Source organism: Microcebus murinus, chromosome 7 (assembly GCF_040939455.1).
Source record: "Microcebus murinus isolate Inina chromosome 7, M.murinus_Inina_mat1.0, whole genome shotgun sequence".
Taxonomy (NCBI): Eukaryota; Metazoa; Chordata; class Mammalia; order Primates; family Cheirogaleidae; genus Microcebus; species Microcebus murinus.
The window spans coordinates 100,075,977-100,091,584 of NC_134110.1; the positions used below are offsets into that span (position 1 = coordinate 100,075,977).

General features: G+C 36.3%; 1 protein-coding gene and 1 non-coding gene across 2 annotated transcripts in view; both read left to right on the plus strand.

Moving 5' to 3' along the window:
• TGS1 (trimethylguanosine synthase 1) overlaps window positions 1–15,608 on the plus strand; it is a 41,366-nt gene that overhangs the window by 22,016 nt on the left and 3,742 nt on the right. Inside the window, exons 11-12 of the mRNA XM_012774077.3 lie at window positions 6,026–6,242; window positions 7,178–7,256. Coding sequence (XP_012629531.2) covers window positions 6,026–6,242; window positions 7,178–7,256 — 296 coding nt within the window. The remainder of the gene's footprint in view (window positions 1–6,025; window positions 6,243–7,177; window positions 7,257–15,608) is intronic.
• LOC142871979 (U1 spliceosomal RNA) lies at window positions 3,064–3,233 on the plus strand. The gene has a single exon (XR_012920241.1). It is a non-coding gene; the product is annotated as a U1 spliceosomal RNA (small nuclear RNA).

A 15,608-nucleotide genomic window follows, 5' to 3' on the forward strand; every position in this document is an offset into this window, starting at 1 on the left:
ATATACTTTATAATTCATACCCAATATTTAAAATAATAGCTAGCATATGTTAGGCATACACTTTGTATCATAGTAAATGTTAAATAAAATTGACCTTTGAACAACTACATGGCTCTACTTATACCCAAATTTTTTTCAGTAAATATATTGGAAAATTTTCTAGAAATTTGTGATAATTTGAAAAACCTCAGAAATGAACCATGTAGCCTACAAATATTTTAAAAATTAAGAAAAGAAATGTCATGAATTTATAAAACATATGTAGATACCATAAAATACATACAAATCTATTATAAAAAGTTAATTTTATCAAAACTTACATACCCAAACACAGACCATACATGTTGCCATTCATAGTCAAGAGAAATGTAAACAAACATAAAGATGCAATATTAAATCATACTTGTGAATAATCAAAAATTAACTAATATAAACTGTAATAATCTCTTAGCTACCTCCTTTTGCTGTTGAGGTGAGGTCAAATATTGCAAGCATCTGATTAAGACATCATATGGTGTTGATTATTTCCACGTGAGCAGTTCATCTCTCCAGTAAATTGAGTATAGCAGTGAAAAGTGATCTCTAGAGGTTCTCGAATATTTTTTATTATGTTTAGTGCAATACTATAAACATTGAATAACACCATGGGACCCATACGAAGTGCCAGTAGTGATACTGGAAGTGTTCCTAAGAAGCAGAGAGAAGTCATGACATTATAAGAAAAAGTTGGATTTTTTTATATGTATCATAGATTGAGGTCTGCAGCAGCTATTTCAGACAGATGATCTGTCTTATAAACAAATGATGTAAACTTACAGTATCAATAAATAGAGTATGATACTGTAAATGTATTTTTTCTTCCTTAAGATTTAAGGATATGGTATATAATATAATATATAACCCTATAAAATACATCTTAATCAACTGTTTATGTTATTAGTAGGACTTCGGGTCAACAGTAAGCTATTAGTAATTAACTTTTTGGGGAGTCAAAAGTTATATGAAGATTTGACTGCATGAAGAGTTGGAGGTCAACTGTATGTTTTAATTAATTTAGTCAACAATCTTGTGAAGTATTTGTTAATCTGCTTTTCACAGATAAACTGGGACATAAAGAGATGAAGTAAGAGTACAACATCCTATGAATCAAAAAATACTAAAATGGGAGACTGTTCTTTAGAAGAAAAGTAGAGTAGACAGGGAGTCCCAGCTTTGCCACTGACTCACTAGCTTTATGACTTTGGACGTCATTTAACTTTAATTTAAAGGAGATACTGAATTGAGATAACCTCATGATTCCTTTCAGCTTTAACATTCAAAGACTCAAAATCTTACAAATATGTCATCTTCATGTAATTGCTGTTTGACTTTGGAATCACAAGAAAGAAAACCTCCATTGCTATGCATCTACCAGTAACTGTGTCAGCTAGGCAATGTGCTTTTCCCCGGGGAAAAAAAGGTTTTAAGAAATTGAATGTTCAGCCCATACTGACTCTGATATCCCTGTCCTTTCTAAACCTTTTTTGAGACAAGGTCTCTCTCTGTCACCCAGGCTAGAATGCAGTGATGTCATAGCTCACTGCAACCTCAAACTTCCAGGCTCAAGTGATCCTCCTGCCTCAGCCTGCCATGTAGCCACTATGCCCAGCTAATTTTTCTGTTTTGGAGAGACCAGATCCCACTATTATTGCCCAGGCTGGTCTTGAACTCCTGGCCTCAAGCGATCCTCCTGCCTTGGCCTCCCGAAGTGCTGGGATTACAGGCAGGAGCCACCATACTGGCTTCTAAATTATCTTTAAACTATAATGTAATGTGATATTTTAAAGACATTGATTGTGAAGGCATACTTTGAAGATGCATTTTTTTTCAATATCCTCATATACATATCAATGATAGTTTTCATTTCAATAGATTTCAACTGAGTCTCACTATATGAAATTCTTAACATTAACTCAGAAAGCATAATGTGATTCTGGAAAGCATAATATGGGAGCTAGAAAATGATGAGGTGAAATTTAACATTGATTTTTTTCTTTACTATTAGAGTTCCTCTATCTGAAGTTCTAGAACAGGTAAATCTAACCTATGATGATAAGTAATGAAAACAGTGGTTGTGTCTGGGGACAAAGAGAATTGACTCAAAGGGGGCATACAAAATGAGGGGATTTTCTGAGATGAAAATGCTCTGGTTCTGTGTTGTCCAACACTTTGCAACACTTGAATATGGCTAGTCTGAAGTGAAATGTGTCATAAGCATAAAATATACCCTAGTTTTCAAAGACTTAGGATGAGGAAAAGTATGTCAAATATTGCATTCATAAATTTTATATCGATTACATATTGACATCATAATATTTTAGACATATTGGGTTAAGTAAATATATTATTAAAGTTAATTTCACCTATTTCTTTTCACTTTTTTAATAAGGCTACTAGAAAAATTTTAAGTACCTACATGGCTCACATTGTATTTCAGTGGGACAGTGCTGCTATAGATCTTTATTAGGGTGTTGGTTGCATGGGTGTACACATTTGTCAAAATTTGTAAGACTGTGTGTGTTTCACTATATGTAGATTATATCTTGATTATAAAACAAATTTTAGTGAGCACCTACTATGTACTTCCAGGCACTGTGTTAGGCATTAATAATACCATGCTGTAGAAAAAACAAACCTAGGCCCTGCTTAATCTAGTCAGAGAAGTTGACTTTATCAAATAATTATTCTAAAAATGATACCACGTTATGATAGCATTGATTTTAAGACCAGTGCTGAGCTGTGGCCCCTATTCAGTTAATCTGCATTCCAAGGTATGACATTTGCTAACATTGCATGGTCTCCTATCAGCCTAGGTAAAAGCTATTTTCATATTTACAGAAATAGTAATTACTTTGTTTTCCTGAGTTCACTATTTACTCTCAAAGTCCTTTTCTCACTTTGCCAGATAAGCCATTCCTATGAGTTCAAATCAATGTTTTTGCCTAAAAATGATTTTTCCTCAGAAGTTGTTAAATTCATTTTGGCATTGTATCATAACACAACAATTGAAATATCTGCCTTCTGATACTTAGCTGGTGGGGGAGATACCATGACCATGACGGTAGTCTTCCCAGAGCGAGGCTTATCCATTGCACTCCAGATATGTTGACCCCTGTGATTTCCCCACGTGTGGGAAACTCGACTGCATAATTTGTGGTAGTGGGGGGACTGTCACAATTCCACAATTTCCCCTGATAAAAATAAATAAATAAAACTTTAAAAAATAATAAAATATCTGCCCCTGATAAACTAGCAAATAGATCTGAAATTTTTCTCAAAATATTATGCAAACAGACCATATTGTAGATTTGTATATTTCTGTAAGTACAGATCTTTTGCCAAGGCTTTCTATAGCTTAGTACACATTTGGTAAAGGAAAATGTCTAATGTGGGTCCCAAGCTAAAGGGCAACCACTTCTTCCTTTTCTCACAGACCTACTCCCATCATAGCCCCGTAGTGTCTTTTTTTTGAGACAGAGTCTCACTTTGTTGCCCAGGCTAGAGTAAGTGCTGTGGGCTCAAGCAATCCTCCTGCCTCAGCCTCTTGAGACTATAGGCGCAAGCCACAACACCCAGCTAATTTTTTTTGTTTGTTTCTATTTTTAGTAGAGATAGAGTCTCACTCTTGCTCAGGCTGATCTCAAACTCCTGAGCTCAAGTAATCCTCCCGCCTCAGCCTCCCAGAGTGCTCGGATTACAGGTGCGAGCCACTGCACCCATGCCCATAGTGTCTTTTAATCACTTACCCTTATAGATTGCCAGCCCCTGGGAGGAAAAAGGAGGCATACAGCAAACACTACCTTCCCAGTGCTATAATGACCAGACTTCTGTCCTGGCGACATGCGAGACTGGAAGCTAAGGAACCCTTCAACATGTTCAGGACAATGGTGTCCCATAACCTGCTACCCAAACCACAAGTGGTAACTCACAGGTGCCCAATGAATGTTAGTTTTTTATACTCCTCTTGGTATTCCCCCACCATGGGTCAGTTGACAGGGAATTCAAAACAATGAAAATATAATTAATTTGGTATGTTTGTGCATACATATTTACATAGACACACATAATCAATTATACTTGGCTGTTTTAAATTTCCTACCATAATGTATGTGTGTGTGTGTGCTTATATACACACATATGTATATAATCAATTATGCTTGAATCGTATGTGTACATATACATATATACACACACACAAAAATGGCATTCTGTAAAATTGACATTATCCCTTTGTGCCAGATTTGTTTCCATTCAGATAGTTGCTGTCTATGTCGTATAGTCAACTGAATGATTAGGGAATCTGCAGTTTTGCATATTGCTTCTGTTAAAGATATTTTTCCCCTTTCTATGTAGTCCAGTGTCCTGTGGTAGTCAGTAGCTACATGTGGCTATTAAAAAGTCAAAATAATGTGGTAATAGACATGAGGATCTAAATTTTTAATATTATTTCTTTTTTTTTTTTTTTTTTGAGACAGAGTTTCACTCCGTTGCCTAAGCTATAGTGTCGTGGCATGAGCCTGGCTCACAGCAACCTCAAACTGGTGGGCTCAAGCAATCCTCCTGCCTCAGCCTCCCAAGTAGCTGGGACTACAGGCATGCACCATCATGCCTGGCTAATGTTTTCTATATATACCAGCTAACTTCTTCCTATATTTAGTAGAAACGTCATCTCACTCTTGTTCAGGCTGGTCTCGAACTCCTGAGCTCAAACAATCTACCCAACTCGGCCTCCAAGAGTGCTAGGATTATAGGTGTGAGCCACCATGCCCAGCCAGTATTATTTAGTCAATTTAATCGTAATAGCCACATGTGGCTAGCAGCTACAATTATAAGACAGCATAGTTCTGTATAGTATCAGACATTTGTCAGCATTTCATTTATGTGATAGACTGAGTGCTTACATCCTATTAGGCCTAAAAACAAAGTCTGCCTCCAAAAGAAATAGAGATGAGTAGATTTGATGTTGAAAGTAATTTTTTCTTTTGAAGTTTTGGTATTGTCAGCATAGCTTTCCATCTGTCTGTGAACTATAAATGTAGCAGATTAAGTAGCTAAAAAGGATTTTTTCTCATAAATGTGAATGTTAGTTCATTTAGAACAAGAAAACATCATCATGCATGCATGATTTTGCAATGTTACAATTGGTGCTTGTATTCATTGGTCAAGTGATTGGATGCATTATTTCTGAAAAGTGTTAACAAGTTTGGAAACTAGCATTTTCTGAAAAACAACTACATTTCCATGACAACTATGCTTATGCATCAAGATTCCACTTAGCTCTTTCAAATATAGAATATTGCCATTAACACACATGTACACATAAGAGTAATTGAGTAATTTACTGCAAGACATCAGTGAGCTAAAATTAGTTTGTTTGCATTGGTAATTATGAAATTTCAATAAATTAAATGAAAGTCCATTTGGCAAAAACATAATATTGTCTGTTCCCTTACAAATGTCTCATTAAATATCAGCAGCAGCTATTTTTACATTTTTTCTTCATAACTTGGCTATCTAGGTTTATAAAAAATGTGTTTTATTTTGGTTTTCTGTAGAAGTTGTCAAATTTGTCTTCATTTGGGCATTGCCACAGTTTGAGGAAATTTGTCTTTTTTAAAACCTAGCATTATAGGCTTTACATGTAGTTGGAGACCTTTTCAGGTGTTTGCTGCTCAGACTGTGCCGCGTATTTGGCCCTCAGTAGCTGTTTTTTGGCAGCTATTGCCACTTGCTTGGGTAAAGATGTCTGAGTGAGACAACTTTGAAAGCCAGGTCCTTCAGTCACATTTTCTTGGTATAATAGAAGTGAATCTTTCTAATTTAAATAAAAAATTTTAATTAAGGTCTTTATCTCTGATATATGTGGCCAATTCTCTCTTAGTCTTTGAAAAAGATTTTTATACAGAAGATAGTAGACTGTTGGGAAGACAAACTATTCTATATAAGTAACAATATGAATTGACTTATTTTCTTTTCCCATTTTTAGTGATTGCCATTGATATTGATCCTGTTAAGATTGATCTTGCTCGTAATAATGCAGAAGTTTATGGTGTAGCAGATAAGATAGAGTTCATCTGTGGAGATTTCCTGCTACTGGCTTCTTGTTTGAAGGCTGATGTTGTGTTCCTCAGCCCACCTTGGGGAGGGCCAGACTATGCCACTGCAGAGACCTTCGACATTAGGACGATGATGTCTCCTGATGGATATCCTTTGGAAGTCCTAAGAGTTTTCTTAAAAAGTGGTGTGGAGAGGAAGGGGTGTGTGTGTGTATGAGAGAGAAAAATTAGTGAAGAGGGGAGTTAGATTAGCTAATAGCATTTGATAGATTCTAGTTTATTTGACATATAAAAAACAGGTTTGTAAAAATTATGTGGTAGCTGATCTCCAAAAGTAATGGCCAATGTGAGGTTGTATTTCCCTTGTGTTTACTATCCAGTTTTACCATTATAAAACAACTAAAATGCATAAATTATTTGGAATTATTATCTGAAAACTGGGAATGTCCACAAAAGTTATATCCCTAGGGTCAAGTGTGTGGGTGACCATCTCATAACTTTTCTTCGACTTATACTGACTCAGGTTAATTTTCTATATATCTTCAGATTTATCCTGTGACTCTTCCAAGATACTGAAACAACCCCTTATTTCATAAAGAATAACATGTATTATTTGTTCCTTTCTTCACCTGCCACTCCCCAGTAGAATCACCCATTTGACTCTTAAGAGGAAACATGTTTCTAAATTGCTAATTAAAATTTAGAATGTAGACTACAGTAGCCAGAGTTACTTGTCTTTGTTCTTTATTGGAAAGAAGTGGTGTTGTGCTTTCCTGTTTCCTACTCTGTTTTCTCAATAATTTAGAAATGGCAGAAAGAAAAAGTGTATATTTCTGGCTCTTGGCTGCTTGCCACTAAGATAATTGAATAAATAGGTTTAAACTCTAATCTTTGATCTATTGGGGAAAATTATTGCTGAATTACAAAATCTTGTAATTCTTGGTTGGGTTTCCTTGGGAAATTTTAATTTGTGCCTTTTTGTTATATACCGAAATACATTTGGGTTAAGATAAGTAAAGAATATCTCTTTTGGATCAGAAATTAGCTGCTATTTTTGTTACTTTTCCTTAACTACTCTCCACCTTTGAAATTTTCAGACTTTCCCAGAAGATCACTAATAATATTGTTTATTTTCTTCCAAGAAATGCTGATGTTGACCAGGTAAGCCATTATTGAGTAACTTCTGTGAGCCTCTGTCTTAGTTGCTACAAAGAATGGGCAGAAACAGATCCAGGACATTTCCTTGCCAGAGAATGTATTTATGAGAATTCCTGGCTTGTGATTATTATTAGAAAACTGGAAGTGCCTGACAGTTAGGTCCATGTGTATTACATCCTCTTCATCTCTGCAGCTCCTGGCGTGCATAGACACAAATAGAGCACTCTAGGCTTTGACTAAGATGTATTGAAAGGAATAGACACAAATAGAGCACTCTAGGCTTTGACTAAGATGTATTGAAAGAACAATTTAATGTGTTATACTTCAAATACTCATAGCTAAACTAGCCAAGATCTGCCTTACTTTAACCTACCTAGAAGATAGAGGTCTTAGGTATTCCTGAAAATAGTAGCCTAAATACAGAAATACAAAGACAAATAATACCCCAATTTGGCCAGGAACTAATTTTAGCTATAGTCTTGGAGAATAGAACACTTGACTACGTTCAAATATTCTTTTTCAGTTCTTACCATAAACCTTTAATCACTGTTTTTTTTGGGGAGGGGGGGGATTGCCTAGTAGAATTGGATCTGATATAATAACTGCCTCATAAAGGTTTGATGATATATATCTTTATTTCATACTTTGGTTGATTTTTCTATAAAAACTTACTATGTATCTGCTTTGTGCCACGTACTCTATTAAAAATCTTTCATGTTTCACAATCTGAATTTCACTATAATGTTGCTGATTGTGGGTTTTTCCTTTCTCTCTTGTTTCATACTCTGAGAACCAGCCCTATTATTCTGAGATTTTTCATCTTTTTTTATTCAGGAGAATTTATCTCCATTATTTGTTCAACTGTGTTCTCCTCACCATCTCCCCCCCTCCACATCTATTATAAGAATGATAGTTTTCTATATCTATGTTTTGTTGTTTCCTTTTTCTTCTAGATTACTTTGATTTAGTCTTCCAACTCAGGTTCTATTATGAAGTCCAATTTATCTATTTTTTTCTTGGCGTTACCTGTGCTTTCAGTGTCATATCTTAGAGTTTTATAGTTATAGCTGAGTAGGTGTGTGAAACTACTGATACACTGGTCCACTGGGAAAGATTCTGTCTGGTTTATTTTCTGGGATAAAGCCCAAGGATAATTGTTAAAGCTTCCTGAGTGATTATAATGTGCTCCAGAGTTGAAATTCTTTGGGTTAAAAGAATAAATGAAATGAAGAAGCCTGAGCTCTTACTCTGAATTAGAAGGTGATGGAATTAGATCTTGCTGTTTGTCATCTATTTATGATCCATTGTGTCTGAACATTTAGGCCTCCCAAAATAGTATGTATTGTACCAACTATTAATAGAAGAAAAAGTCACTATCCCTTTGCTTCATGAGTTTTTCATAATACACTGTTAAATGTAAATCTGCTATTCATATGACTCAGCTGCTTTCTAGACTGCCAGATGAGGTTGAGCTCACTGACTCCATAATTCTTATTTTTCTCATATGAATATTATGCTCGATAGCTAATCTCATAAGAGATTATATATGATCTTTACCAGGATGTATCGGGATCCTTATTAAATATAAATAGGCTCATTTGGGTGCTTGAATAAAAATAGGAAATTCACTATTTAGCATAAAAGTTACGCTGATTAAATTTTTTTCTAGTTAAATTAACAATTTCACAAAGAAGAAGTTAACTTCAAAAAACCTGCCAGAATTAGGGTTGGTAGATCATTTGTATTTTCTGCCTCTAAAGGGAGTAATAACATTAACAAATAATGAAAGCCTGAAAGGAAGCTAATGAGCTTTCAAGTATATTATTTTGTTTGGTATTAAATTTAGATCAAATTATAATAGGTAATCAACTTTTTCTTTTTTTTGTTTTTTTTGTTTTGTTTTGTTTTGTTTTGAGACAGAGTCTCACTTTGTTGCCCAGGCTAGAGTGAGTGCCGTGGCGTCAGCCTGGTTCACAGCAACTTCAAACTCCTGGGCTCAAGCAGTCCTACTGCCTCAGCCTTCTGAGTCACTGGGACTACAGGCATGCACCAACATGCGCAGCTAATTTTTTCTATATGTATTAGTTGGCCAACTAATTTCTTTCTATTTATAGTAGAGACGGGTTCTCGCTCTTGCTCAGGCTGGTTTCAAACTCCTGACCTTGAGCAATCCACCTGCCTCGGCCTCCCAGAACTTTTTCTTTTTTTAGATGAAAATTTATCTGTATGTAGGATTTTTTTTGTTTTTTTGTTTTGTTTTGTTTGCTCTGTTGCCTGGACTAGAGTGCCGTGGTGTCAGCCTAGCTCATAGCAACCTCAAACTCTTGGGCTCAAGCAATCCTCCTGCCTCAGCCTCCCTAGTAGCTGGGACTAAAGGCATATGCCACCATGCCAGCTAATTTTTTCTATATATTTTTAGTTGTCTAATTAATTTCTTTCTGTTTTTAGTAGAGACGGGATCTCGCTCTTGCTCAGGCTGGTTTCGAACTCCTGACCTTGAGCTATCCTCCTGCCTTGGCCTCCCAGAGTGTTAGGATTATAGGCGTGAGCCACTGCACCCAGCCTGTATGTAGAATTTTTTTTATGAGAGGAGACAGTAGTACAACATTGAGAGAATCACAAAGCTATCATAATAAGCTGAGTTTTTTTTGTTGTTGTTGAGGAACATTTAGAATGTCACAACAACCTGAATTTACAAATGAGTTCAGTTCCCAAAGTGTATGAGTCTGCTCTTTGAAACTTAGGCTGCATTTTTGCCATATAAATGTCTGTAAAGGACAGTTAATTTCTCATCCAGGGAGATTGTACTCTGGATGATATTTATATTATCCTAAACAGTATGGACTCAATACAAATATAACTTATGTTAAAATCTTTCTGTAGGAGAGGACGCTAATTATTTTCTGTAGCCAGTGAAATATTTTTCTATGTCCTCTATTACCTTGATCTCCTATTCCCTTTTTCTGCTTGAAGGTTATTCCAGGACATGTATTCCTTACTATCCAAACTCTCACTATCAAATCCAAGAACTGAATAATTTAGGAAAATCTTTTTGTGAGATGCTCTTTGGGGGTAAAGTGTTTCTCATTCTCTGAGATGACAGTTGAAACCCCGGGGCTAATCTTAAATCTTGTTCAGAGAGCCCAAGATAAATGTATTTTATCTACTTGACGCCTATATCTTACTTTGTTTTTCTTCATTTATTTTATTTTATTTTATTTTATTTTTTGAGGCAGAGTCTTGCTTTGTTGCCCAAGCTACAGAGAGTGCTGTGGCATCAGCCTAGCTCACAGTAACCTCAAACCCCTGGGCTCAAGCAATCCTCCTGCCTCAGCCTCCCAGGTAGCTGGAACTAAAGACATATATATTAGTTGGCCAATTAATTTCTTTCTATTTTTAGTAGAGACGGGGTCTCGCTTTTGCTCAGGCTGGTTTCGAACTCCTAACCTCGAGCAATCCACCTGCCTCGGCCTCCCAGAGTGCTAGGATTACAGGTGTGAGCCACCGTTTTTCTCCATTTTATTTTTTTCCTTTTGATAGCAATAGAATTCTAGCCAATACTAGCTTTGGATCTATCATGCCTTGCAGACACAAAAAGCTTCTCTTTGAAGTAGTAAACTTATTCAACATGGGTAGACGTATTTGAGCAGACTAGAACAGTTAGTGTCTCCCAGAGGAAGCTGCACACCACGATTATCAAACGCCACCACTGTGTGAAATCCCTGTGTGTATGGGGGAGTCTTATCTCTTAACCAGGCACAGAAATGATAGGCGGAGTACCTCATGGTCCGTTTGATAGGGCAACTCCTTATCCTTTATATCTATTTCATAACTAGACATAAAAAAATGTCTAGCTTCAGAAAAGTGATAGCATTTGTATTTTTCAGGTCAAATTAATTTAAATCATTGTCTCTATAATATAGTCATACTAGTACAGAGTGTAGAGCAACATTGAGCAACATCCCTAAGAATTGTGTTAAAAAGCAACTGGAGCATTTAATCCTGTCCCTTGTCTAGCAGACATACTTCACCCTTCAATGGCTTCCCCAGACACATATGCTAACAGGCCAAATTCTATTTTATTTCCTCAGAAAGGGGAAAGTATTTACAAATTAACTTAATACTTAGGTGAAACCAAATGATTGTTTAGGTTATAACTTAAGTATAGAAATTGATGTTAGATTTAATCATGAGATCTGTCTTTTTCTACTTGGCAGAGTTCTTGAGGCTCTCATTTTCTTTTTATATTTCATTTCATGATGTCTAGGAAGGGAAACGTTCCTAATTGTAGCAGTCATCACCCTTCTAATAGTTTATTTGGTTGGGAAGTAGCTAGGTAGATTGGTAGATGGGAATGAAGGACTTATTTATGGGTAACATTTCTAAAAGACTTACAAAAGACTAGAGTTGCAAGCATTTAAATAACTGAAACTATAAATATGAATAACTATTAGGTAATACCATTATGTGAAAAATATTTTAAATATAACTAAATTCATTCAGTTCTTAACATTTTTAGTGGTTTTGGCTGAATACAATATAAATTTACCATTGATTACATTGCAAATACTAGTTCTAAGTGATTCTAGTGTCTGTTTATTTAATAAATGAGAAATTGGGGCCTTAATGGTTTCTAAATATTAGAATTTATTTTTAAAAGTTATGTCAAATTGTTTTCAATTAAATTGTTATAGTGGAAATCTGATCTAACTATATCCATGTAAGTATTATAAAATTATTCCAACAGGTGGAAGACCTTAGTCCAGGTTTAGGAACCAGAAGCATGAGAGAATACAAAGAGGGCTAAGAACTACATAGGGCTTCTAGTACATGTAGAAATAGCAGACTCTAAAATTGCTTACCTGAAAATAGCCAGCCTTTACAAGTCAGAGCACTCAAAAGTACATGCATGGCCAGTTGCGGTGGCTCATGCCTGTAATCCTAGCACTCTGGGAGGCTGAGGCAGGAGGATTGCTCAAGGTCAGGAGTTCGAAACCAGCCTGAGCAAGAGCAAGATTCCTTCTCTACTGAAAAAATAGAAAGAAATTAATTGGCCAGCTGAAAATATATAGCAAAAATTAGCCAGGCATGGTGGCGCATGCCTGTAGTCCCAGCTACTCAGGAGGCTGAGGCAGAAGGATTGCTTGAGCCCAGGTGTTTGAGGTTGCTGTGAGCTAGGCTGACGCCATGGCACTCTAGTCCTGGCAACAGAGTGAGACTCTGTCTCAAGAAAAAAAAAAGTATATTCCTCCCACTGACACGATGTTCATTGCTAAAAACAGATTCATCACTTATCATACTATTAAGTCACCATGAGATTGGGAGCAGTGAATAGAGTTGGAGGTAACAGGAGAAGCAAAGGGAATTATAAAAGAATTTCCACTGAATCAGTTCTGCTCCATTCCTGTCCAATGATAAAGACAACAGAGAGCTAAAAATTTTCACCAAATGGAAGGTATTTGTTGCTGAGCTTTACCTGCCAGGGATATTTTTATGTCTTCTAGTAACTAGAACCCAGGTTTCTAGACCAACTCTGTTCTTACTGAAATCACTGCTTAATCATGCATTACAATTCAGGATGAACATATGATCATCAGTTCCTGATATTTATTAGCTAGTTTTTCTCTTGGGAAGTTTGCTGCTAGACAGCTAGAGTGGAATTGTTTGTTCTGCAGCCGCATACCTTATCATTCTCCAGAGGGGCTGTGGAACTGACTGCCCCCCTAGTCATGTTGGGAAAACACAAATGCAATTTTGCTGAGGTACTTCTGAACATAAGCTTATGTTCCCTTCACTACTGTGAGTAAATTTTATCAGTAAATGATGGAGATAGATAATAGAGGGATACCGGCTTTTGTGTGCCACTCGTAGTGTGACCTACTGGTCCCGTGTGAGTTGCCACTTTACCTGACCCTCTCTTCTGTTATGCTTTATGTAACTTGCTGAATTGAAGAACAGTCTTCATGTTTCCAGAATCCAGTTCTGAGAACTGGGAAGGGATAAAGCTGAGAGAATTGGTTATTGGTAGCTTCCTCTTAGGAGACCAGTATGAGTTAACTTTTTTTTTTTTTTTTTTTTTTTTGGCATATTATGGGGGTACAGATTTTAAGGTTTCAATAAATGCCCATTTCCCCCCCTCCCCCCAAAAGTCTGAGTCTCCATCATGACCATCCCCCAGATGGTGCACATCTCACTCATTATGTATGTATATACCCGCCCCCCTCCCCCCTCCCACCTCCCCAATACCCTATTACTGTAGCACCTGTGTGTCCACTTAGATGCTACTCAGTTAATACCAGTTTGCTGGAGAATATATCTGGTGCTTGTTTTTCCATTCTTGGGATACTTCACTTAGTAGTATGGGTTCCAGCTCTAACCATGAAAATATAAGATGTGCTATATCACCGTTGTTTCTTAGAGCTGAATAGTACTCCATGGTATACATATACCACATTTTATTAATCCATTCTTGGATTGATGGGCACTTGGGCTGTTTCCATAGCCTTGCGATTATGAATTGTGCTGCTATAAACATTCGAGTGCAGGTGTCTTTTTTGAAGAGTGTCACTGGATCATTTGGGTAGATGCCCAGCAATGGGATTGCTGGATCAAATGGTATATTCACTTGTATCGCTTTAAGGTATCTCCATATTGCTTTCCACAGAGGTCTATACTACCCAAACTGATCTACAGATTCAATGCAATACCTATTAAAATCCCATCAGCATTCTTCACAGATATAGAAAAAATAATTTTACGCTTTGTATGGAACCAAAGAAGACCCCGAATATCAAGAGCAATTCTAGGCAACAAAAACAAATTGGGAGGCATTAATATGCCAGATATCAAACTATACTACAAAGCTGTAGTAATTAAAACAATCTGGTATTGGCACAAAAATAGGATTATTGACCAGTGGAACAGATGTGAGAATCCTGATATAAAACCATCCTCATATAGCCATCTCATCTTTGACAAAGCAGACAAAAACATACGCTGGGGAAAAGAATCCCTCTTCAATAAATGGTGCTGGGAAAACTGGATAGCCACTTGTAGAAGGTTAAAACAGGACCCACACCTTTCACCTCTCACAAAAATCAACTCACGCTGGATAACAGACTTAAATCTCAGGTATGAAACCATTAGAATTCTAGAGGAAAATGTTGGAAACACTCTCCTAGACATCGGCCTAGGCAAAGAGTTTATGAAGAAATCCCCAAAGGCAATCAAAGCAGCAACAAAAATAAATAAATGGGACATGATGAGTTAACTTTTGATACCTGGGAGAATTTTTTTGACCTGTCACCAATGTACTCATGTTGATGATGGTGGCTTTAAGATTTATTAAGCATAGAAATCTCATTTCTGTGAACTATATGCATACAAATTGAAGTAATTTAATGAATATCTGTAAGTTTGAATGAGGCCTGGTTTTCCACTGATAGATAAAAAAATATCTTTTGGTTTTACCTCCCAGAGAACTATTCATTAGAAATGTTTTTATCCAACTTACTTTTATTTTTGTGTAGTTATTAGTTGGATATAATAAACAAAAATGGGATCAAAAAGAACTAGTAGGTAAGGAACTTAACCTGACCTGTTTCATGTTAGGTTTCTAATTACTGCCAGTATTTCAGATGCTTGCTGCTCCTGGCATTGTGTTTGACAAATCTGTGGGTCCCATAAGATACAGTTCATTTTGACCTACTATAATTGGCTTCTAACCAAGTTTTTACATATTGCAGATATAATCTCTTCTCTAATGTAATGGGACTTTTTTCTTTTTTGCAGTGCTCTAATTTTTCTGCATCTTTCTTGTGACAAAATGTTTCTGTCATTAGTATTATGTATTCTTCCAATAGGATCCCATTTGAAAGTTATTTTCTCTCATTTAGTACCTTTTTACTTTAAATTCATTTTCTTATTTATTTCTACCTGCCATTCTTTCTCTTTTCCTCTACCCCCCATCAATTTATTAAACTTTAAGAAAGAGGAAGGAACCAAATAACATTTGTCAGTTAAACCTGCTAGTGAAAAATAAGGGCAGCAGGCATTGATGGCACTGTTTGCTTGAAGCAAAGTATTATTTATTCGATTGAACTACATATATTTACAATCTTTCCAACTCTGAAATTCTAACCTTTAAAATCTATATAGTTGGCCGGGCGCTGTGGCTCACGCCTGTAATCCTAGCTCTTGGGAGGCCGAGGCGGGCGGATTGCTCAAGGCCAGGAGTTCAAAACCAGCCTGAGCAAGAGCGAGACCCCGTCTCTACTATAAACAGAAAGAAATTAATTGGCCAACTGATATATATATAAAAAATTAGCCGGGCATGGTGGCGCATGCCTGTAGTCC